At 41.5% G+C, this 25,710-nt stretch overlaps 1 protein-coding gene across 1 annotated transcript; it reads left to right on the forward strand.

Annotated features, from left to right (window-relative positions):
• The first annotated feature begins 6,436 nt into the window (after positions 1–6,436).
• Positions 6,437–24,535, forward strand: FKBP9 (FKBP prolyl isomerase 9). The gene is made up of 10 exons (XM_057367712.1): positions 6,437–6,855; positions 10,724–10,869; positions 11,473–11,662; positions 12,334–12,479; positions 13,918–14,107; positions 16,204–16,349; positions 17,560–17,746; positions 19,573–19,718; positions 21,423–21,586; positions 22,943–24,535. The coding sequence occupies exons 1-10, from the start codon at positions 6,599–6,601 to the stop codon at positions 23,123–23,125; spliced, it is 1,755 nt and encodes a 584-aa protein (XP_057223695.1). The 5' UTR covers positions 6,437–6,598; the 3' UTR covers positions 23,126–24,535.
• Positions 24,536–25,710: the final 1,175 nt, after the last annotated feature.

The raw sequence follows: 25,710 nt of genomic DNA on the forward strand, positions 1-25,710 counted from the left end.
TTGGTGCATCCCTTATGACCCGATTTTTTAAATTTTAGCCCCTTCATAGATTAAGTTTTCTGAAAATCTGGTAACTGATTTTCATACTTACTTTGAAATAGTAAGCTGTAACCTCTGTAGTCTCTACTTTCAAGGGCATTCAGTTTTGAAAATCTTCTCATTTTTTTGTGAGATGAGGGTGAAGGTATTTTGTTACACATAAACATATATATATCTTGCCTGATGAATGAATGAACATTGAATGGAAATCAGTAACATTCAAATATATCTAGTTAGAGAAATGGTAGGAAAAGCCAGATAGGGTAGTTTTTCTGCAATTTTACACTGGCACGTCTTCACTGAGACCAGCATCACTGCTCTAGGGTGATTAGAAAATAGTTTTGCACAGAGTTGGCTTGCTAAAGTTATTTGTTTATTTCTAGTAGAGTGCAACTATAACAGTTGCTGTGCAAACACAAAAGRAGGCGTGACTGATGCCTCGGAAGTGTATGATCCAGGCCTATGTTTTTGACAGCCGTTTGCCTTACAAACAATAGCAGTGTTGGTGGAAGACAACAGTCAACTGTAATCTATCCCTGTGTTTGGCTGTTGGGAGCCACTGCCTCATCTGTGGTGGCAGTGGCCTTTTGTAAGGGCTGTCTAACTGGTTTCCGCCAAAATGAGCCRGACTTGCTAAATCACTTGGATAGTAATTTAGCGTGGCACATTTGGAATGACAGGCTATTCATGAGCACTAATTAAGACAGCTCTGTTGGTGTATCTCATTGTGCTGTGACATTCAACAAAGGAATTGCTGAATACCTACGGCAAGTGAGACCCTTCTGGCAGGGCAGAGTTTGGGAGAGAGCACTGGTTCACAGCGTTGCTCTCTGTTTGACTTTCCATAGAACATCCATAGTAGACATAAACTGAAGATGGAGTGGAGTAACTGAAATGTATRTCAGTATCAGTAATCTAAAGTGTAATTCTCTGATTCTCTGTTCCTTATGTTCACTGCTAAACCACTACCAGTAATAAATAAGGATAAAAGCTGAGTGTTAAATAGCCTGTGGAGGTGACTGATTAATCCAGTGTGACTCTGTGAGGAATGAAGAGCTCCGTGTCACAGTATTTCTCATGACTCACCAAGGAACAAAGAAGCCCARGTCACCTGGATCACTTTGGTCACCAAAGGCATTTAGGGTCATGTCAGTCTCCCACTCACACCACTGACAATAAATTACACACAATTGTATTTCCTTATTACAAATCCAGAGGTATTTCCATATTATTAGTATTCCAGGTAATCTGGAATAATCATGTAGCTATATAAAACAGAAAYAGTATTTCTTCAAAATCCTATTTACTAAAAGCAGTGCTTACTGAGAAAATTTTGTGGTTACACTTTGGCCATATTTAAAATGGMTTTTGTGGTTACAGTTTAGCCATAGTTAAAACCAATATTTCTGTGGTTGTTTGAAAATATCTGAAGAACTCTACAACCTTTACAGATCTCAGAAAGAGAAATTAGCTTTTGAGTTACAATTAGGGTGCTTTTTCCTTTCTTGAAATTCAGTTCAGCAGAGAGAACACAATGTTTTTTTCACATTAGTTGTAACCCAAAACTATTCTCTACGAAGCTTCTTAGGAGTTTGAAAGAGAGTGCATACCAAGGTGAAAAGCTGCAGAAAGTAAAAATAATTCAGTGTCTCTTCTCACAATCCCCCAGTAGATTATACAGCCAAAACCAGCATTGCATTTTGATCTTTATGAAAATTACCTAGCAATTAAAGCAGATAGATTTTTTTTTTTTAAACTGGATGTAATATCACTTCAAACTGTGATTTCCATTGCTCGCTCTTTTTTACTTCTAGTATCTTAATTATCTCTAAATTTGCCTGCCATACTTTCAAGGTATCTGCAAGCTGCAGCATTTGACATTCTTTCTAAGAAAAAACATATTGCCTCTGTATTCCTTGATCTATATTTGATAGAGTATTTAGAAAACATTGCAAATCCTCTTTGTGTTTTTCTGTCTCAGTATGCTGCCTTTTTAGAAAATCTCTGGATCAAAGCATAATACGTACATACTTTGGGCATCCAGGGACTGAATCTTTGGGCCTGTAATCTTAGCTCTGTTATGGGTAATTGACAACAGTTAGTGGTTAAGTAGTAAATCCAACAGCTACTCAGCAGAATATTTCACTAGTCACAACTTCTCCTGTATTTATGTGACCAAAGTGTTGYACACAGTTTAATTTACATTAGGCCCACCATCTCATGACTGCCTGGTGCTTGGCTTCAACACATTCCAAGGAGTAGAACAGCATCTCAAGTTACAAACCAGTGGTATCTTGCCTACCTCAGACTCAAGCTGAGGCCTTTTCCCAAGTTACCATAAATTAATCTTTAATTGAAGTGACTCATCAGCATGCTCCTCAGCTTTCTTCAGTGCTTCTGAGACATGATTTGTATCAAGTAGTGTATGAAGGAATTTTCTTATCTACCTTCTTGGAATGTGAGCTCTTGGATTTCTTCTCTGTGTGACACAATGGTAACGATGCTGTGATACACGGAGAGACAATGAGAGCTGACATTTTACTTCCTTGCCCTCCAAAAGATTTGGGAAYAGCATCAAATCTATTTTGGATTGATATAATGTAGCTCAAAGCTAGGAGAACTGCAGGCCCTTGAACATTACATAAGGCACATCATATACTCCAAGAAGAGATGCAAAGGCAGGAATCCCAGCTCCTCAATCTTCATTTAATGTCTGACCTGTGACATTCCTGAAAGTTAACTTTTCAGAGAGAGACTGGACCTCAGCTGCACTGWGTTTTAAAGTTCGGTAAGGATAATCCTTCTTCCAGGACCAGCTTCTGTAGGAGATYTGGACATGTTTGCTTTCCTCTCACCCTTCTCCCACTGTGTTAGCCACTGTTATGTGTCAGGCTGAGTGAAGAACAGGTCTAATAGAGATCAGTATCCCCAAAATGCTTCCAGGGAAGCTGGGTTAGCATTCAAAGGAATCAGCATACAAATCAGAATTTGTGTGTGTGTACTTGTCTGAGTGTGAGGACTTTGAAAAGACAGCAGAATGTTAACTTGACATTTCTAAAGAAAATACATTTCTAAAGAAAATACATTTCTAAAGAAAATACATACAGGATTTGCAGATTGGTACATCTGTGAACAAAACTTGGGGCACAGAAAGAATTTACCTTCCTGGCTGTCTTGAGCTCTGTGTGGGCTTGTGGAGAGGCACACATAAGCTATAGGGCAAATGGAATTGAAGAATGAGAYGAGCAGGTTTGGCAGCACAGAAGCACCATATGGCTCTTTTAGGAATTAATAAAACTGAAAACACTGAGAGGACTCTTGAGGCAATGGTAATTRCATCAGAAGGGGAGAACTGTTATTGACACAGGTGAAAAGTAATGAGTACAAAACTGCATAAATATTAAGAGTCCAAGGAATTGTTTTGAAAACATAGAACTTCTTAAATAAATGTGCAAAAATAAAGATTGTGTCACTGCATGGCAATAAGAAGTGCCAAATGCAGGGTAAGTTTTATCTTTATGTTGGTTGTGTCAACATACTCCAATGGGGAACTATGAGTTCTCCTTGAGAAAATAAATTATGTCCACATAAACCAACATCAAAACAAGCTATTTAATTCCAGGCAACTGCCAGACAATTTACATTGCTTGTTTAAAAGACTGATCTGGAATGTGTAGTGGGACTGTTTTTGGAAGGAGGATGCGATTTGTAATCATAGATCTTGTTATCTTTAAATAACTGCCCGCTTTGCTAACTTTTTTCACCGCTTAGGTCATGGAGCAGCACCCATTTCCTAGCAATACATCAGTATTATACAAGAGCATTTTTGAATGCACTTTAAAAACCTCWGATTTGGCTGCATCCCTTCTGTTGCTGGGGTGGTACAGCTGGGTGGTAGATGCACAAAAAGTGAGGAACTGGGCCTGTGAGCCATTGTCTCCCCAGCTGTGATGCTCGGGCACACCATCTTCCCTGGTTTTCATGGGTTGGCAAGTAGACCGCCCAASGGTACATTGTGCTCGTTTAATCATTTTTAATAAAAAAATCTTATCATTGTTTTTTCTCACATTATATTCTTAGGGTGCCTGCATTTCCAACTCGTTGCCCCAATCCCACTGTCATATATTTCTTTGCTTTTCAAAAATATTGTATTATTTTACTTAGACTTGCTTGGGATTGGTGCTTCACATGCAGATACTTATTTCCCATAATTCCAGTTGGACTAASAGAGAAACAAATCTAAGTTCCTCCTCATCACTGTGTGCAAAATCAAAGAGGGAGGGGAAGGGGATTGCTGGCACATTGGGCTGCTGATTCCTCTTGGACGCTGCCTTACTGGGTGCTTGTCAGGTCAGGTTCATGACCACATAAAGAACCTGAATGTACATAAGTTGGTGGTACCTGATGAGATGCATCCCAGAATCCTGAGGGAATTGGCTGTTGTAGTTGCTAAGCCACTCTCTGGGATATTTCAAAAGTCATGACAGCCCGTGAAGTCCCAGGTGACCTCTCAAAAAAGGGTAGAAAGGAGGACCCTGGGAACTACTGACGCATCAGCCTCACCTCTGTGCTTTGGAAGGTCATGGAACAGATCCTCCTGGAAGCTGTGTTAGGGCACATGGAGGACAAGGTGGTGATTCGAGACAGCCAGGATGGCTTTACYGAGGGCAAGTCCTGCCTGACCAACCCAGTGGCCTCCTCTGATGGAGTGACTGCAGCAGTGGACAAGGGAAGGGCTATGGGTGTTATCTGAACTTCTGTAAAGCCTTTGATATGGTTCCTCATATGATTTTTGATKAAGTGGAGGGAGATGGATTTGATATGTGGATTGTTAGATTAGTAAATAGTTGGATGATCCCATCTGGTCAATGGCTCCGAATCCCAATGGACATCAGGTGTCCCTCAGAGGTCCATACTGGGAACAAGTGCTATTTAATATCTTCATTAAGGACATTGGTGGAGGGATTCAGTGCATCCTGAGTAAATTTGCAGATGATACCCATCTGAGTGGCGTGGTTTATACACYCAAAGAACAGAATGCCATCCAGAGGAACCTAGACAGGCTGGAGAAGTGGGCCCATGGGAATCTCATGAGGCTTAACAAGTGAAAGGTGCTGCACCTGGGTCAGGGCAACCCACAGACTGGGGGTGAACAGATCAAGAACTGCCCTGGAGAGAGGGACTTAGGGGTGCTGCTGGATGAGAGGCTGGACACGACCTGGAATGTGCACTTGGAGGCCAGGAAGCCAAACACATCCTGGGCTGCATCAAAAGTGGCACAGCCAGCAGGGTGAGGGAGGCAATTCTGCCCTTTCACTCTGGTGAGACCCCATCTGCAGTRCTGCWTCCAGATCTGGGGTCCCCAGCACAGGAAGGACAAATACCCGTTGGAGCAAGTCCAGAAGAGGCGACCAAGACAGTTAGAGGGATGGAGGACCTCTCAAATGAAGAAAGGCTGAGAGAATTGGGATTGTGCAACCTGTAAAAGTRAAGGCTTCGTGGTGACCTAATTRCAGCCTTCCAGTACCTAGAGGGCACCTACAAGAAAGACRAAGAGTGACTTTTACRAGAGCATRTAGTGGCAGGACAAGGGGGAATGGATTCAAACTGAAAGAGAGTAGGTTTAGGTTAGATATTAGGAAGAAATTCTTTACTGTGGAGGTGGTGAGGCACTGGCACAGGTTGCCCAGAGAAGCAGTGGATGCCTCATTCCTGAGTATTCAAGGCCGGGTTTGATGGGCCCCTGAGCAACCTGGTCTAATGGAAGATGTCTCTGCCCCTGTTAGGGGGTTGGAGCTAGATGATCTTTGAAGTCCCTCCAACCCAAACCATTCTGTGGTTGTGTCTTTTCTTTGTGTCATTTGCAAAGTTTCCCCGACAGGGAGTTGCAAATCCCTGTGACAGCAGAAGCGTGCATCAATCCGCATTTGCCAACACAACCTCCTATCTTTGGGGATTTGATTTAAAATGGAACATTTGCGATGCGACTTTAAACCTGCAAATATTCGAAGTCGTGCAGAGAGTACGTATGTAGGCAGAGTGACAAAAAGCCCTGATGCGGTGTGGTCTATCGCCGTGTCTTCGGTCCTTCCCAGGGCGTCCAGCACCGCTCCCAAGAGCTGCGGGGATTTGCCGGGAAATGGCGGGGTTGTGTGTGTTTGACTCGCTGTCCGCCCGTCTCCCGTGCTACCTTCGGGAGCGGAGGRGCGCCAGGACGAGGACCGGGGGCAGCGCCACGTCGCACCTCCGGCCCGGGGTGGGGGAGCGGGGCGGGGGCGGCGGTGGCACCGCTGCGCTCCGGACTGCGCAGCCCCGCGGCTGGCGGGGGGAGCTGGCGCCGGGGCTGCTCCTCCCCCGTCCCGGCTGGGAGCGCTTCATCCACGTTTGCAAGTTTGCAGCAGCGGGAGGAGGAGGAGCGGGCGGGCCGGGGCGGGCGGCTTTCCTCTCTCCCTCTCCTCCCCTCCTTCCCTTCTTCACTTCATTCCCTCCCTTCCCTCCATCCTCCCATCCTCCCCTCCCCGCCTAGCGCGCCCTGCGGCTGTCCCGCTCGCAGCGCTCCATGGCGGGGCTGGCGGCCGTGCGGCGGCGGGGCCCGGGCTGCGGCTCGCTGCTGCTGCTGCTGCCGGCGCTGCTGGAGAGCTGGGCGGCATGCCAGGCTCCGCCGGTGCCCGCCGCCGAAATCCCTCCGGACGGCACCGAGCTCGGCGTGGAGCGGCGCTTCGTGCCCGAGAGCTGCCCGCGGGCCGTGCGYCCCGGAGACTTTGTGCGCTACCACTACCTCGGCGCCTTCCCCGACGGCACCCGCTTCGACTCCAGGTCTGGAAAGAGTGCGACCCCGCGGGGTTTGGTTGGTCAAAGTGAGGGGGAGAGGAGGGGAGCGAGAGGTGCTGTTCCCCACCAGGGTGGTTTTTTTTTTGTGGATGTGCAGAGATTGTGGCGCTCAGTGGATGCTGCGCTAAGGTTCCGTTCAGGTCCTGCTGCTCTCCCAGCASTGCCCCGTGGGCACCTTTGGGGTGACCGGTTGGAAGCAGGGTAGCGGCAAGGTGGGCACTGTCGTGCCAGCGGGACATACAGACCACCATGGGAAAATGTCTGTGAAACATGGAGGGCAGGGAGCTGGGATGTGACCGCTGGGGACAGGGGGCAGGACCTCTGCAGTGGGTGAGTCAAGTTCTCAGCAGTTTGCTTGCCCTTAGCGATCCCCACCACCTTCTTTCAGCTGCTTCTCCGAGTCGCTGAATGGGAGCTTTCTTCTCCGAGAGTGAAGACCGTAAAGTTATTCAGCTAGCCCGGTAAACAGGGGTGTATATGTTATCACCGTCTCTCACAGTAGTGATTTCCTGCCCTTTTCGTTCTGTACCTTTGCTATGTCTTCTCCAGGCTCAAACGTACTCTAACACAAGTGTTTCTCAATCATTATTCTTGCCGGAAATATAAGAATTACCAGGCTATACTTACACAGAATTTTTTTGATACTTTATCCTTGAATAAATGTGACCTATGTACAGTGCAGCGCCTGGCTGCTTTCCTGCTGTTATTTTGGGATCAGAAAGCCTAAATAGTGGGATTAGGAGATTGTGAAGGATGCTGCTGCTGCTGACAGCTTATTTGTTTWTTCTTACTTCATTCATTGCCAATGATCAAAGTATTAGTCAGAAAGATAAAGCAAAATGCATTTTCAGTAATCCTGGTAATCTCCCTTGTGCWTCAAGGAAAATCTACAGCCTTAGGGAAATAACTGCCTTTCAAAGCTCACTTCTTCCTCTGGAGCTGACTGTACTTACTATGCCAGTAGTGCCACTTCACCAGCACTTCTCTGACTAAAATGTGGGTTGTGGCAGCTGACACTTCAGCTGGTGTTGGTGCAGTTTCTGTGAAAAGGCACAGCATGGACAGTAAATTCATTGGCAGCTGATAGGCTTGGAACATAAGTCTTAGCTGTGGATGTGAAGACACACGAAGACAACATCCTTTGGCTTATTTTATAAATATGTGACAATTAGAAAGCTTGCCACCTGTTCAGAAGTGATTTCTGATCCTACAAATACGTTCTGAAGCTTCCTTACACCCTGAGTTTTACCAGCATACCTGTGCATTGAGGAAGGGCACCTGGAGGGGCTGCCCAGGTGCTGCCTCTCATTTTAATTCCAAGTTCTTGTCATTTGGTTCTGAAATACTTGGGACAAGAACAGACTGCAGAAYTGTGCAGTATTATCTCTTTGGGTCCTCTAAATATCAGTAAATAAATASTAATGGTGATAGTCTAGTCTAGCTTGAATATTCTTGTGGCTGCCTTCATTACAAAAGAGTACAAAATACCAGGTTCGTTTAGCTCGGTTTTTTTTTTTTTTTCTGGATGGCAGCTCATGTTGATGTACACTTTCGTTATTCACTATGCTCTTTTTTAAGACTGATGACAGTGGATTRTCACGTTAAGATACGGAAAAGCAGGAGGATTTTATCTTCTGTAGATTAATATTTTTGAGTGTTTGTCATAAAATCTTTGGTGTTCCTTGCATGCAAGTTAAAGCAATTTGGTCAATTTATTGAAAACTTAGCCTGTTAGAAAGCCTATTTTATTACCTGTTTTTTGTTTGTTTGCTTTTTTTAAAGTTTGTGAACATGCTTACCAGCATCAGTTTAAAACGACTATGAAATTAGTCTGGAAAATACTCTATGTTGAGCTGAGGGCAGTTTTACTTTGTTCCTTCTTCAGCTGTTGAAAATGCTCTTGAGTTTTAAAATTAATTTTCTRTATTTCCAAGTAGAAGGTAGAAATACTTCTCCTTACATTATCAGACTGTTTGCAAAGTCGTAATAATCATGACTGTGTCACATAAATTAGCTTATGTGCCTTTTTATTGTGTTTTGGTTTTTTTTTTTTTGCATCAGCATTTGCATTTTTTATTTCCATGGCCATCAATTGTTTTGCATTTAAAAGTGTGCATTTAATTGCCTAGTCATCTACTATTAGTTTGGTCAATTGATAATAGAAACAAATTTTGCTTAGTTTTAAGAAATCTGCAAAGTCAGTCCTGCGAAGCTGCGTGGTATGATTGGKGCTTTGTTCAGTTCTCTGCTTTGCATCAGTGTTCTCTTAATTGTACATTCATTTTATTAAAAAGAAAGCTCTTTTCTAAGAGCTTTTTCTAATCTTAAGTTAATCCCAGWGGTATTGCCAAGCTTTTTCAATTGCTGCAAAATACCATTTTGGGGAGTTTTTTAGTTTATTATGTTACTAGCATTAACATCTTAATTATAGTTTTGTGTATATAAAAGAATTTTCCAGGACCTAATTTAAATGTTTTCCATCCTTTCCTGTGAMTGGGAATATTACTGCAACCGAAACTGAATGCTCAGTAATAGAGGGTTGTCTACATCAGGGAAAGGTTTGCCAGAAGCTTTAAAAAAAATAAGGAAAAAAAAAAAGGTGAAGTAAACAGAGAGATCACTTAGTAAAAAAATACTTGAGAGATTCAAGGCTGTGGGACTGTTAGGAGGCTCAGTATGCTGTGGAAGTGATCTGCACAGTCGTTGAAGGAAAGTTTGACATCATTTCCCAAGGGATATCTCGCTATTGGCTGCTTTCCAGAATTTCAACATGCAAAAGGCACAAGCTTTTTTTTTTTTCTCCTCAGGTCTGACTTTTGTAGTATATCTATCTATCTATCTATCTATCTATCTATCTATCTATCTATCTATCTATCTATCTATCTATCTATCTAAATGTGAAANAAAAAAAAAAAGTCCTTGAAATTATAAAAGTGATTTGGGAAAATGGAAGCAGTAAAAGTTTAAAAATAGGCATGAACCTTTTTAAGTGCTTCTTGATGTGTGTTTATACATARCTTCAAAAAGTTAAATAGCACTAACTGAGGCACAGCAAAGTGGGGTCATTGTGTAGATTTAAAGTGGCCAAACTAACCATGTAAGCTAATGTTMGTGTTCTGCTGTGGTAACACTGCTGTTCTCCATCCTCTCTGGAAAACTTTGAATCATTTAAGCATCATTKCTATTGCCTTTTAGATGTTCTTGTATTATCACAGAGGAGGATCATTTGTTTCTTGATTCTTGGTCTGGCAAACTTGGTGTTCAAAACATGTCTCCATGCTTTAAATGAGAGCTGTTAATGTGGAGGAGAAAATCAGTATTGAGTTGGCAAACCTCACAGCTATTACTTGAAAARGCATCTTTTCCCTTTCCAGTTCTCTCACAGAGACTGGAACTGTGATGTCAAATATTGTAAAACTTAGAGATCTTTCTTACATAGTATTTTAGTGATGTTACTCACCAAAACCAGTATGCTGATATCCTGTTGTGGGACTGGTCATCCTTTCGTGTCTCATAATAGTGTTTCATTTTTCCCTTTCTTCCTTAATTTTCTGCTTATAATATTAGTGTGTCAATTAACTGTAGTTCTGGCCTTCAGTGCCTGTGGTACACATTGCACACTGCTAGAATGTATTGCAGATAGATGATGAGCAGTGAGCAGGAGAACTCAGGAGCACTTGCTCAGGAATACTTGGATTTACCCCATTCCCTTAGGAGCTGTCTGGTGATAGTTATGCCTATAGGGCAGAAGGGAGACAAGGTGCAGTTAACTCTCTCTCTCTCAAAACAAAGAAAGGTGGAAAAGGAGGTTAAATGAACCACTAACATTTTTGCGCTGCTTTTCCCCCTTCAGCTATGACAGGGGATCCACATTCAATGTGTTTGTGGGCAAAGGTCAGCTTATTGCTGGGATGGACCAAGCTCTGGTCGGCATGTGTGTGAACGAGCGTCGGTTCGTGAAAATTCCCCCTAAGCTCGCCTACGGAAGTGAAGGCGTCCGTAAGTACAGCACTGGGTCAACTGGGTGTGTAAGGGATTCAACAGAGCAGATAGGAAATGGAGTCACAGAGGAGAGGGGTAAACACTGCAAGTAGGGAATTTTGGAGAGGTTATCCCCTGTTCCTCACAGGTATTTGTTAAGCCTAAAGCCTAAAGTAATCTCTCCAGACTTCCTTTGCATGCTGAGGGAACAGCAGCTCACTGTAGAGGACCTTCTGCAAATGATTATTGCTGTGAAAGCTAACTATTTATTTATATCTACCTCCCTCCCTATTAAATACTTAATTAAACCAAAATTGTGATTTGGCGTTGCAGTGCTGCACGAGGCCTTATCAGTTCCAAAAGTATTTTTGTTCTACAGCCTCAGAGAGGCAACAAATGCTAACTCAAGATCAGTTTGCCTGATGGACAGCTGTGACAGCAGTTCATTGTGCCAGATTTCCCCCCATATATAGCTGCAGCAGTGGCAAGGGGCCAAGGAGTTATAGGCACAACGGGGAATAAGGCATGCATTATGCAGTTTAAGAGTATGCATGGATTGGTTCCACTGATACCTTGTATAAAAYGGGAAAGAAAACTCTGTGTGTTGCTTTGCTTTTGCAGCTGGTGTGATACCCCCCAACGCTGTGCTCCATTTCGACGTGCTCCTGATAGATCTTTGGAACTCGGAGGACGAAGTGCAGGTTCAGACTTAYTTCAAACCTGAGAAGTGTCCTCGGACAGTCCAGGTGTCTGACTTTGTACGGTACCATTACAATGGAACATTCTTAGATGGGACYCTGTTTGATTCAAGGTATGCAGCTGGGTTGTGTGTCTGTGTATTTTAATAGGTATCTTACCATCATTTGCTCCCYTTTCACCTGTGTAACAATTTATGCTAGTTGCCCAGAAACACAAGAAATGAAAGCTGTCATTATATGTGTGTTAGTAATTTATTCAGGGATTGTAGGATGGCAGTACTGGCTCAAATCTATAAAACTGTATGTTATTTCTTCATGGCCATTGCCAATCCAGGTGCCTTTTTAAATCTGAAATTTMATTCCCTGTATTTATATTACTTTTTATTGCAGTCAGTTGGAAGTCTCTATAACCAGTATAGCTGTTCAGGTTAGATACAAGTTTTGTAAACTTAGTTAGGTTTATAATGMAAGTGAGCCACTAACACTTTCATACTGAGATTTTAAGCATACAGCATGTGTGCTTCATTAAAGCCCAGTGGAAAATGAGGCTTTAATAACAGCTGCCATTGTATTTGTGATCCACTTTTCAAAGCCTCTGTTAGGTTCCTGACTAAGCACTCTGGAAAACTTCCCAGCCATCCCTTAGTAAATGAAGGACCAATACTTTTGGACTAGCAAGTTGTGAGTTACACTGCATGGTATGTGGATTTAAAGGTTAATAATGTTCTTTCCTGTGCCTGTCTGACATTTGGTTGTGATTTTTTTTTTTCTTTCTCACATTTAGCCATAATCGGATGCGAACTTACGATACCTATGTGGGAATTGGGTGGCTGATTCCTGGTATGGAYCAGGGTCTCTTGGGAATGTGTGTAGGAGAGAAGCGCATTATCACAATACCACCTTTCCTGGCATATGGAGAAGATGGGGATGGTAAAAGTTATTCATTTAGTTATTCCTTTTTTTTTTCAATCCAGGTCATCTGTATTTTAAAACAAACGTTCTATATTTCAAATTTATGGGCAACATTGTYACCCTGTTCAGACAGACACTGCTTAACAGACATATTGTTGATACAACTGTAGTATTTATGTACTGAAATTTTATTTCAATCAGGGAATATTATCTGTGATTAATATCTAGTGGCACCAAGAACTTGAAGACAGGTGACTACATAATTCTTTCAGACTGCCCCAGAAAGCAGAAAACTTTTAAGAAAAAAAAAAAGTGTTAAATGTATTTTTAATTCAAAGTGGGTTTTGTTTGTTTCCATTTTTCAACAAAAGCCCTAGCAATAATRACAAAATAGATTGTCTTGTGAGACTATGCAGCCCACAGATCATACACAGGGGTCCCCGTGTTCAGTAATGAGGCAGTTAGGTGCAGTTTGTGACTTTTCCTTTTATTCTKTCTCTGCTCTGATGTTTAAGGATGTCTCTGTGGTGTAAAAGGTTTCACTCCCCTTCTGTGGCTTCATTATCATTAATTTTGATCGCTGTCTCCATGGATAACAAAACTTTGGGAAGTTATGTTTTAAAATTTTGCCAAGATCTTGAACTCRGTGGTTCTTGGTCAAAGCAACCCACACTGTAATTTTTAAGTTGGTGGGAAGGTAGATTTTCACTGAGATGCTCAATTTGCCCCTCTCCAACTTTCAGTGTGTGGTCTCCTATTTTGATATTAACAGGATGGGAGGAATGGATGTAGCAGATTTGTGTTCTAATGATTATTTTATGCACTTCCATGAAGTGTGTTGGGAATACTGGTATACTAAACCATGCAGCTCAGATGGAATTGTTGTATATTGACTAAGTTGGGTGTTTCTGAAGAAACACCTGTTTTCAATGAGGCAGTGCCATCACTGTAAGAATAGAAGGAAATAATTGAGTTGAAGAATTGAGTGAAAAACCTACTGAAACGAAAAATGACTGRCTAGACACTGATCTCTTCRGTGMTGTGTGGCTGGRYCCGAGGGAATGGCATGAAGCTGTGTCAKGAGAGGTTTAGGTTGGATATTGAGAGGAGTTTCCTCACCCAGAGCRTGGTTGGGCACTGGAACAGGCTCCCCTGTGGAAGGGAGGGAAGTGGTCACAGCACCAAACCTGGGAGTGTTCAAGAAGCACTTGGACCATGTTCTCAGGCACATGRTGTGATCCTTGSGATGYCTTGTGGAGGGCCAGAAGTTGTACTTTGATGATCATAGTGAGTCCCTTCCAACTCAGGATATTCTATGATTCTATGATTCTGATTTATTTTGGGAGGGGCAGTCCTTGATATTTGGCACTACATTACTTTTCTTCAACAACTTGTTTAAGCCTCTGCTAGAACACCTGCTGTTTCTTACARATTTTCTGCTTGAACACTTTTGTAGGCAAGGAGATCCCTGGCCAAGCTTCCCTTGTCTTTGATGTGGTTTTGCTCGATCTACATAACCCTAAGGATGGTATTGTTATTGAGAACCAGCTCGTGCCTGAATCTTGTGAGCGGAGAAGCCAGACAGGAGACTTTCTCCGATACCATTACAACGGCACACTTTTGGATGGCACATTGTTTGATTCCAGGTAACCAAACCAATCCGCTCTACAGAGTGCAATTCCTATCTTGTCCATAATATGCCCACAGTTCTTTGCTTTTCCTTCCTTTTTGAAAATTTTGAGTGGACTTGGAGTCTTTTAAAAAAAGACTCAGAAAWTTTTTCCATAAAAGAAAAGAGCTGTTTTGTACTATGACATTGTCACAGACGCCATCTAGGGGTGGTGACCCACACAGTGAAGTCGTGCATGTGAGCCTGAAAACTCTTTGCCCCGTAAAGTTTACCTGCCAAATAGGTAATATCACTGAAGAGAGAGAAAAAAAAATATGATTTCCATTTTATGTCCTTAGAATTGTGAGTCAGTGTGTTAGTGGCTAATGTGAGATTAATCGTATTTATGCTTGAAAACTGTTTGCATTTTGAAGGCTAATATCTTTCAAGACTGAGTTACTGAAATGCAGAATTCAACAACGGGGTTTCTGTGATTAAAAAAGAGGGATTACTGTGACAATAAATTCAAAACTCTATGGGCACATGAGCCTCAAAACTCTATGGGCACATGAGCCTCRTGTACAGAATCGTATGGTGAATAATTGTATTTGTAGCTTTGTACTTGAAGTTTGTAGCTTTCTATGACTTTTGTTTGCTTTTAGTTGAACAGTGCTTTACTGTCCCACTCTAGCTTTCAGAAGAGCTGGCAGAAGTAGCTAAAATGAGATGAAAATGAGCCAATKTAAAATGCTTTATGAAATAAGTTCAGAGAAAAATGTTGAGTACTACTACAGCAGCTGTCACTGTAAACCTTGATTTACAATTTGGGAAAGCTTATAGGTTAAGAACTTATCTACAGTCTACCTTAAAGTCTTAAAAGCTTATCTACAGTCTACCTCTTTCTCTTTTTTAAGATATAGATGAGTATTGTCTGTAATAATCAATTTTTGAAAATAGCTGTAGTATTTATATTAGGGTTGCTGTCAAAAAATAGGAATATGTGCTTTGTAGACAGCAGCCTCTACATAATTCTGAAGGGCTGACAGTTGTTAGAGAGCTTGTTCATTAAAACATGGTATCCTGACCTCCTGCAGAATTCATAGATGAAGAAATGGAGCAGCAAACAATAGGGACTGAAAACCTTGAACCTATCCAGGACAAAATTTATCACTAACACAGGGAGCAGGCCAAAAGCACTGTGAATGGCTGGGGTTGAGAGCTCTAATAATATTTTCCTTTGCCTTTTTACTCTGAAACATTCAGCTGCAGAACTGCCTCTGGGCAGCTCAGCTGGAGCTGTCTGGGCTTAGAACAGTTGAATAAACCTCTGAATTACATCAGGGTCTGGTGTTGTATTGGTTTTTTTCTTTCCTAGAGCTACATTGTAAAGATGACTTAAAACCTTTCTGCCTTCTCTGTCTTGGGCCGTGCCTTGAAGAAAGGCAGAAGAATCATGTCCTTGTAATAAACATAATTTGTTGTAGCCTTTTTTTATTCTATCATTAGGTGTTGAAGTAGGTCCTTCAGCCTGTGTGTAAGTGGTTGGCTTGGTTTGGAAGGAAGGGATGGTGCTGATACTGTTTTGTTGTCATGACTCACTTTAATGTAATCTGTGCATCCCAGGAGAACCTATTTATCCCACCTGCTCCTTCTAGCAGTTGAACTACATAGCTGTGGTTGCAAAATGAGATAGTMTGCAGGGTGTCTCATGAAAATGAACGTCAGCTATATGTAGCTGATAAGTGCTTATTAAAGTAGTGTCAGGTCAGAGGACATTTTAAGGGAGTAACCGGGTTTTTTTTCAGTTACTTGTCAAAACATGCTTTCTGTTTAGTCTAAAATACATAAGTGTGTTTTTTTTCTTTCAAGATATAGTAGAAATGAATTTGAAAATCTGYTGGCTGTTCACTAGCCAGGGTCTCACTAGTGAGCAATCAGTGACCTGTGTATCACTGACTTATGAAACCTGGTGGCCTGAATTCATGGAACATAGTTCCTTTGTGCCTCCCYGGTGCTGGTTAATGACTGTGTATTTGACCTTAACTGGTTTAAAAATTGTGTTGCAGAGCTATTGCAAGATTCCCTGTTTTTTSACCACACCTGACACTGCTAAAATGCAAATATTTTCCGTAGTTATTCGCGAAACCATACGTATGACACCTATGTCGGGAAGGGTTATGTGATTGCTGGCATGGATGAAGGTYTACTAGGTGTATGCACTGGTGAAAAAAGAAGAATAATAATCCCCCCTCACCTTGGATATGGAGAAGAAGGGACAGGTGAGCTTGACTTTGCATTCAAGTCTTCCTTAGTTAATGAGGTTTCCTTTATTGTTTAGTCCATCTGTGTGTATTTTCCTTTTTCTGGCATTTGAAAGGTTTATGAATGAGTTCATTGTTTTGTGGACATTGAACTGACAAGAATACATGCAGAATTTGCAGGATTATTTTAATTAGCTAAATAGGTAGGAYAATAAGAATACAGAACAATGTCACGTGTAACTGGTAATCTGAACTCATTTGGGTAATTGGAGTTTCAGGCAGACTTRGGTAATTGGTACACCATTTGGATAATTGGTGTTTCAGATACTTGAATTGCAGGAGTTCTGCGGTGTGACATCTTCCTTCCTGTATGTCTTAAACTCTTTGTGCTGAAGAAGTTCATTGTGATGTTTTCTTCCCCATTCCTTCCACAGGTTTTATGGATTTCTAAGCTGTCTCTGTAAATGGTGGATGCATGTAACAGTGAGGCAGCTGTGTATATGTAACACACAGTTAACATTTCTTTGGGAAAACTCATTGCTATCTCAACAGATTGCCATGAGGGGTTAAATATAGTAACCCTTCTAGCCAATCACAGTGTTGTGGCTGGTGTTTCAAAAAGTCCTTCCTGGGATGTTACTTGGATGAGTAATTTAAAAGAAAAGCCTTTCTTCYGGGGATACAAATTCTGTGCTGTGGATTTGGAATTAGACTCCTTTACCAAAAACCCCTATTCCTGGATGTGCCTGGTCAATCCTTGTAATGCACATAATTCTGGGAAGAGGTGGTAGAAGTTGCCTGCCCTCAGGATATCTTAAGAAAATGTAGCCATTTACACATAATGGTATTCCTTGAAACATGAGCAGTTCTTGAGAATTTTGGATGATCAATATTGAATTGGTACAAGAAACACAAATGAGTTATTTAGATAGTCACAGGATGCACATGGTTATTTCTTAATTTCTGCATAATTTTAAAATTTAGAATAACAAAAGTTTTTCCTTCATCATTGAACTGAATGCATGTGTAGTGCTTTCTGACTGGYTGTTTTTCCTATGCTGGATGCAGCTTGCATCTGTTGCATCCTTTAATTCTGAATGAAAAGAGCAAAATAACTCAGTATCAGACACAGCAAAAATACATATTCCTACAGGTGCAGTACCTGGACATCATACACCTGTTTGGGTACCATTTCTTTCCATATTTGTCTAATTTGCTTCCTATTTAGGAAAGATTCCAGGATCTGCAGTGCTGGTCTTTGACATCCAYGTGGTTGACTTCCACAACCCCTCGGATTCAGTCAGCATTACTGTTAACTACAAACCTTCCAACTGCACCGTACTGAGCAAGAAGGGAGATTACCTGAAATACCACTACAATGCTTCACTCCTGGATGGAACTTTGCTTGACTCCACGTAAGTATTTGAAAGACMTGGTAAGGAAAATACTCCCAGCAGCTGTGAAAGCAGAATGAATTCCCTGCGAAGTAGGCTGGCAGGGAGTAAAAAAAWTTTTAAATGAGTATTTAGATAGAACGCGTATTTCATTTTATGTCTGCCTGCCAAAGATATATAGGAGGAGGAGAAGAAAAAGACAASCTGTCACAGCATAATGAGAGAACCAGGAACAAAAAGGATGTAGGAGTATGTTGGAGAATGTAAACAGTATGTGTGGAGTGATGAAACTTGTTGCATGGCATTCTGTTTAAATGGGCCTATTCAGGTGTGTGGGSCAGTCATGCCAGGACAACACAGGTCTCATCATGAATGAACTGTCCAGGTTTATTCAGTTTCTTGGGTAGGATTTGTGCTCCATGCTGATTCAGTGCTCCTCAGAGAGGTCTGATTGGGCTGCTTGCTGTGGGCTTGTTAAAGATATCCTGAGTGTGGTTTATAAGAAAGGTCACTTTTCATGTCTGTATTGTAGTGTTGCATTAAGTGTCAGCATGGAGAAACTATCAAAGGACTTCATGATGACTGTGATGATAATATGCCTCTTCCTCCTCTTTGTTTGGAGTAGGTTTATGAGGGAAGCAAAAAAATTGCTCCAGTCTGTCTCCTGTAGAACTGAAGTGGGCCTGGCGCACAGCTACAAGAGTATTTCTGTTAGCTTCCTTTTTTTTTTTTTTGCCTTGATGTTTTGAATAGTGCAAGTCATCCAAACAGTACTTTACTTTTTGGAAGGGAAGTTGGGAAAAGCTATTTTTAACCAAGTTATAATTAACACAGGAAGCAGYTCAAAGGTTTCACAGTGTACACAATAGCTTGCAGAGCTGAAAAGCTGCCTTAATTTGGAGCACGGGGTGTGATGCCGTAGGCATGTAGGATGTATACAAGTAATGTGTTTGGATTCAAAACATTGTTTATGTGTCAGGAATGCTCAATTCCCATTTTGTAGCACGAACCAAGGGATGTCGAGACCATCTTACTCAAAGCAGTTGCTAGAGAATTAAAGATCATGAATCATGTGCTCCTAATTTTAAGGCTGACATCTTAGCCACTGAATTGTTTTCTTTCCAAATAATTCTCTGTTGTACAAGCATGTCGTGCAGAGACACAGCCAAACCAAATAACCAAAGAAAGGCAACCAATAGAATTTTATTTTTTTTTTAATGCTGCACACTCTGCCTTTAGAATCACAATATATATTTAACTTTTGGGCTTTTAACTTACGATATTTTCTAATTTTAGAAATGAGTCTCAGGAGGCAAGGTATAATTCAAAATTTATTATGGTTAAATAGCAGTAGTACTAGTAGCTATTTATGGTAGTAACTACTACATTATAGTGACTGATTTCATTAAAGGGATGGCTGATCCACGGGAATGCACCCAGATCCCTAGATAGAGTTGGTGGTCCTTGGATGAATGTACATCTGGAATATTTTTGCATCTGCTGAAAAGTCCAATGACAATAATCAAAAGTATGTGAAAGGCAAAAGCCATTATTTCAAGGTAAAATACCTTGGGGATGTAATTGGCATGATTAATGATTTTAATTGGATTTCATTCAAGAAGCCTATAATTTTAGTGCCAGAGGAAGTGTCAGCAGCASAGACTTGTCTTGTGTGGTGCTGGCTGTAATGTGAGAACAACCTCAGGTGACTGTTTGGTAGAACAATGCACTGGGCATTAAGTTAATTTTTGGCAATGACAGGTCACTWCTGGAAACTGCTACCTCTGTGGTAATTTTGAACCACAGAAATTCTCATTGTGTGTTCATTTTTTTCCCTTCCTTTCCAGACACAGCCTTGGCAAGACCTACAACATAGTTYTGGGATCTGGACAGGTGGTGTTGGGGATGGACATGGGCCTCCAGGACATGTGTGTTGGGGAACGACGGACGGTCGTTATTCCTCCTCACCTTGGTTATGGAGAAGATGGAGTTGGTAAGTGCAGCACAGCCACTTGGCATCTCTTGAGKGACTGAAGCACAGGCATGTGCTTTMTTAGTTCACATGTACCAGGGCATRAGGTGAGTGTCTCTTACCTGCTTGAATGAGATTTTTTTTGAGGTTTTTCATGCTTTTATTTTAGACATTCCCCCTCCTCCCCATTCCCCAGTGGAATGAACATGCTCTCTGTRTTGCCATTTCAAGTGCTGCTGGTTCTGTGGCCAGTAAGGTGACCATCACAGTAYAAAAGGGAACATGTGCCCCCAGTAATGTTGCTTTGTCAGAACAGAAAGCTCCAGGCAGTCTGGTGTTGCAGAGGGATGCAAACACTGTTTTCCATGATAGGGAGTTGGGTGGTTGTGTTTGGACATGAGATGTGTTATTCAGGAAACAAAGCTGAAGGGCAYTGGTCAGCATTAATATGTTAGGAAACTCAAAGAAAACACAAAATTCAGAAGATACATAAACTGAGTGTAAGATGTCAAACAGTCTGTTGGTGCCGTTAAAACTCCAACAGCAATGCATTTTAAGGCAACTGTAAAGCATTGAAGTTTAGCAATTTTTTTAATTACAGGGACAGCAGTAATAAAAAGAATAATACAGAATTGACAAGAACTTCCATGTCCCAGTATGTTGTTTCTGATCTTCTGAGTTAAAAGATTTGAGGGAAAGGAGTCTGTCAAGAGATCATTAAGATCATCAAATTCTGATGTGTATGGAAACAGTTGCAGAAGYTGCTATGTTCTTTGAATAGCTCCAGAACAGTTTGTAGTTTGTAAAGACTGTTAGGCATCATTTGCAGAGCTTAATGGAGAATTAATTTGTGTTAAGAGATTAGAAAGCATTTCCACTTGTACSTGTCTTATGTGAAAAATTAGGAGTATTATATAGATGCAATGCTTTATACGTAATTTTACCTATTATGTATTGTATAAAATTGCATAGCTGTATATAACAAATTGAAAATTTCCTCACAACAAGACAAGTCTGTTGTGTTAAATACCTGTCATAGGTATTTATCATTGYTCARATGTCACTTGATACATGTGTTCTGMAGCATTGCATGSTTCTTAGTGTGTTGGTRTATACCTTGCTATCTCTTGCAAACAGAAGATTAGAGGTGTGCTGGATTTTTCTTTTTTGAGGATTAATTAAACTCCTTCCATGGTTTCACTAGGGCAATATCCCAAGCTGTTGCAACATTCTCGAGTCTCACAGCAGTACCTTGAGACACTGTTTATTGGTGAGATAAAAGAAAACTGATTTATTCCCACAGTTCTAGTTTTTGTAATTAAAAAATTGATGCCGTTGTAGTCACAGAATCATAGAATGGTTTGGATTGGAAGGGACCTTAAAGTTCTGTCCCTGCTGCCAAGGACACCTGGTGACAGGAACACCTTCCTCTAGACCAGGTTGCTCAGGGCCCTGKCTAAACTGGCCTTGAACACTTCCAGGGATGGGCCTTCYGCAGCTTYTCTGGGCARCCTGTACCAGTACSTCAGTTTTATTATGAAAGGTTCCTTTTATGTTTTGATCACCCCTGGTGAAGTAAACAGGAAGATTTGGTGGGCTAGGGACTGCACTAGAGAAATGCCAGCTGGAGCAGGAAGATAAATTCAGTTATGGATTAAAAGGAAATACACCCTCCAACGTAAGTGAGGATAAATACCCACCCCTCTTTGCCATTTGTTGTGACAGAAGGAGAAGTGCCCGGTAGTGCTGTATTAGTGTTCGACATCGAACTGCTGGAATTGGTGTCTGGCTTGCCTGAAGGATACATGTTTGTATGGAATGGGGAAGTCTCTCCCAATCTTTTTGAAGAAATAGACCAGAATCATGATGGAGAGGTTCTTTTGGAGGAGGTAAGTTGAGACAATGAAAACACCTGCATTGTTTTTTTCTACCACCATCAGTGTCAGTGTTGAAGGATGGGGTCTTTCCTGATCATCTTTTCTTCTGAAATGGTATTTGTTGTCAAGGGAATAGGAAGGCAGGGTGTCATTTAACATGGTTTTTCAGCTTTAGAGATAGAGCCAAAAAGAAARAAAAAAAGGACTCTAAGAGTGGCCATATTGTGTAACATCGTTTACTCTTGTGGTTTCCTTGATCAACAACAAATCCTTAGGGCCTAAGTGTAAGAGGCAGAGTTGGTATCCAACATTCCTTTGCTGTGTCAGCCTTCTCAGTGTTTGTCTCAGTGTTAATTGGCAGTTTATGGTGAATTCTTGAGCCAAAGCTGGGCCTACAGCAGTGCATCCAGAAATTGTTGGATCTCTTCTGGAGCCTGGCACATGTGAATTGTGTGCTGTGCAGTCAAGTTCTTCCCCTTGTCTTGCTTTTAAAATCTGCACTGTGAGACTGTCATTGGGTGCCTCAGTTAAAAGCCACTTGGTTCTGCCACACCTTCTCTGATAACATAAACCTCTGTGAGATTTTACTCTGCCTTTTAACTCAGAAGTTCTGTTTCTTTATTCTCTCCTGAAGTTTTCTTTGTCACCTTTCATTGTCCTTCTGTTCTTTGTCTTTTCTCCCTGGAGTGGTGCTCCCTGCAGTGCTCAAGGGGCAGATGTAGCTGTGTGGAGCAACATGAAATGCCTTTGAGGATTTTAAAAGCTAATAGGGTAAAATCAAATTTTTGTTTTCCCTTTTCCTAGCMCTGTCTTCCATCTCTTTGTTTTCCTTCCATCTTCATCTTCTGTCTTTTACCTCCGCTTCTGTCCTTGCAGAGAAGAAAAGGGCTTTTACTGGTTTTGAGACAGAGGTAGGATGAGGCTGTTGCTGTTYACATCAGCAATCATCATTCTTGTGTGTTGCTTCCTCTAAGATGCAGGTGGGTTTCTGTTTTACAGCGTGAGCTTCATGTATTGCTATGCAAAATTACTGCCCTCTGTCCATACAGAGCTGTTCCTATGTCCAGCTGTCCAATCCATCTTCCTTCTAAATTATGTAAAAGTTTTCTTGTTATGGGTCCAAAACCCACTGGAATGAGTGAGGGGATCGCTGCTGAGCTCCACAAAGAATGATTTAACCTCATGTGTCTGTTCTAATTAGTCCAGTTTGGGTGGTAAACTTTRTAGGGTAGTAACAGTGTCCTGCGTACACTTATTAAATAGTAAAATGCTGGATAATTGACAACAAGTAAATGCTGCTTTTGCAAATRCTATTCATTTTCAAATGCCCATTTCACTGTGAGCTGTTTTCTTCTCMTTCCCTCTTAGTTTTCAGAGTACATCCGAACTCAAGTTGATACTGGCAAAGGAAAATTAGCTCCTGGCTTTGATTTTGAAAAGATTGTTAAGAACATGTTCACCAATCAAGACCGGGATGGAAATGGTAAAGTCACTGCTGAAGAATTCAAGTTGAAAGATCAGGAGGCCAAAGAGGAACATGATGAACTGTAAAGATAACAAAAACCAAGAATCCTGAGCTGACCTACTACTGTTCAAACACGTGTACCAGAAAGGGTTTTGGCAAGCATGGTTCTGGAAGGATGGCCCTTGGATAGCCTGTGTCTGCCTGTGCCTGGATGTGGGGAGGCTGTTAAAATAGGAAGAGATTTTCAGTTGAAATTGTTATATCTGAAAAAAGTGTTAAGTGCCTCAAGGTAGGATGTATAGACAGATAAGGAGTGTACTGCYGTGGTGGCGTTGGGAACCACGGGGTCTGTTTTTGTGCTAAAGATCTGAAGTTCTCATTGAACAACACATGGTCAATTGGGTGGATGGTAGAGAGAAAACCTATCAAGTGCTTTTAAAAGAGTTTTAAGAAACCTTCTGTATCAGAAATATTTGTGTAGAAGAATGAACTRAAATATTCCCCGTAAAAATAACATGTGAAAGTTGTCAGTTGTTGGTCCTAGTTCCTTTCAGAAGGCATGAGCACTCTTTCCAGTAACTGAACAAGCTCACRTGGATTTTTGCCAGCAGAAAATCTGATTTGCAAATTGCAGAACATGGCTGTGGCATCGCAGAATTTACATAAGCTGTGACTTTAATTAAACAACCTAGAATTGATACCATGCATGTGTTGGGTTTTTACCTCACACAGTAAAAGCTTCCTACCATCTGTGCTACGTTGAATTAGTAACCCTGACTCTTGCTGGCCAGTGTTCCCATCAGTCATTCCAAAAACTTTCTAGTTGCAACCTTATTTATAGTTTTGTTAGACATTAAATATTAGCATTTACAGGGTCCAGATGCTGTCATAAATACTGGAYACAGTTGATTTTGTGTTGAGCTTCTGTCTCCTATTTTGGAAATTGCTAGAWTAAGGAGTGAGCACTTAGAGCTGAAGCAGCAGAGCAGTCTGCAGTGGCAAACAGACAGACAGTGACAGAATCAAGCCACAGACCCATCTGTTTGTGTGTGCAGATGTTCTGGCCTGTCCCTCAACACACAGTCAGCTCTGGGAGTGCTGTTCAGAATGTGTGACTTGGGACAGTCACCTCTTATCTTGAYGAACGCAGCAAAGCTCAATCCACTAAACAGCCCCTTTTTCTGGAAGGCCATGGCATCCCCCTCAGTACACAGCATGTGAAGAGCACAGACACTGTCAGAGAGGAATAGGAAGGGAGTTGTGTCTCCATTATAAGCTTTGTGTCTAGTTTCTTGCTTTCCTTGATCTGTACATGTGGGATGTAAACTCCCTGAAATGCTCTTGCTAAAAACTGGTATTTCAGTTGAATGAAAACATTTTGTATTGTTTTTTAATGCAGTTCTTACAAAAAGTGCAGTGAATTTTTTTTTTTAGTTTGATACCATTAAATGTTGGATAACTGATCTTTTTCTTAAATAAAATGTTGATCAATCAACTATTACTTTTAAAATTTCTTCTTTTCCTGGCATTTTGGTGGGTTGGAACAACTGTGAGTTGAAGCAAATACCCTTCCTGAAGCTCTCTTCTATTATGCACAACAGACTTACCCTGAATATGTTCAATATTGCTATTAATGTTCAGGAAAAATATTTTAAACCAAGATTATGGATGATTTTATACCAGATGTAGAAGTTGTGGATATCAGTGACTGGCACTTCCAGTCCAAAGGTTTACGTCTGGAATGGCTCCTCAGAAGCCTTAGCAYCTTGTGAAAGCAGCTCTCTCAGCAGACTATTTTCCCCTTTTGCTTGGAAGCAGGTTGCTCATTTTTTGCTGTGGTTCAGATGCAGTCCCTTCTGTGTGCTGACAGAGCTGAGAGAAGGAGTGGGAAGCAAGTTGTGACTGGAGTGCTGCCAGAAGCAGAATTCGATGTGCAAACAGCTCCTTACTCTGTTCTTGCACGTGGCCCCAAAAAACCAAGTCTGTATTGTGGATATCATCCCTCCTTTTGAGAGACTGGAACTCAAAACCATTCTCTGATTCTGTGACATCCTGAATTGCTCTGTCTGAGAAAATCATAGTGAATGGACCCAATCTTTCTGCATGGAGGAGCATTCCAGGTGGGCCCCAGGAGGTGGGCTGAAGAATTCCTAGTAAGCCAGGAAACAGAGTTGTCATYCAGGGCAAGTGTAGGACAAAGAGCAGCACCCAAGTGCAGTCATCAGTTGGTAATCCCAAAAATTGCAGTGCTGGATTTTTTTGGAAGTGCTTGTCAGTGATGGGATAGCAGGGATGACTTTACCAGTGCCTCCAGCTGGGGTAAGTACATCTGAAATTCTCTTGCCATTGCTCCTTAGAACTTGACAAACATGGCTTGAGATCCATCTAAAGATGCTTTTCCTTCAAGAGGAGGTTTTTCTTGCTCCCTCACCTCATCCTTCCAAACCTGCAGGTTGCCATTTTGGAAGTAAGAATGCAGCTTTGGGGAAAATCAAAGTATATATGGGAAAAACTTGCTGTAAAATAATGTTTATAATGGGCATTGCCCAGACAAAGGAGACAGAAACCAGATCTGCCTGTCTGTATTAGGTTAAACTGCTTAAAATCCRTAATTTCTGATCACTAACACAGACTCAGTCCTTTTCCTTTCTATTGGCAGCTGTTGGCTTCT

The sequence above is a fragment of the Malurus melanocephalus genome, unplaced genomic scaffold (assembly GCF_030028575.1).
Source record: "Malurus melanocephalus ecotype Western Australia unplaced genomic scaffold, MMel_1.1 scaffold_83, whole genome shotgun sequence".
Classification (NCBI taxonomy): Eukaryota; Metazoa; Chordata; class Aves; order Passeriformes; family Maluridae; genus Malurus; species Malurus melanocephalus.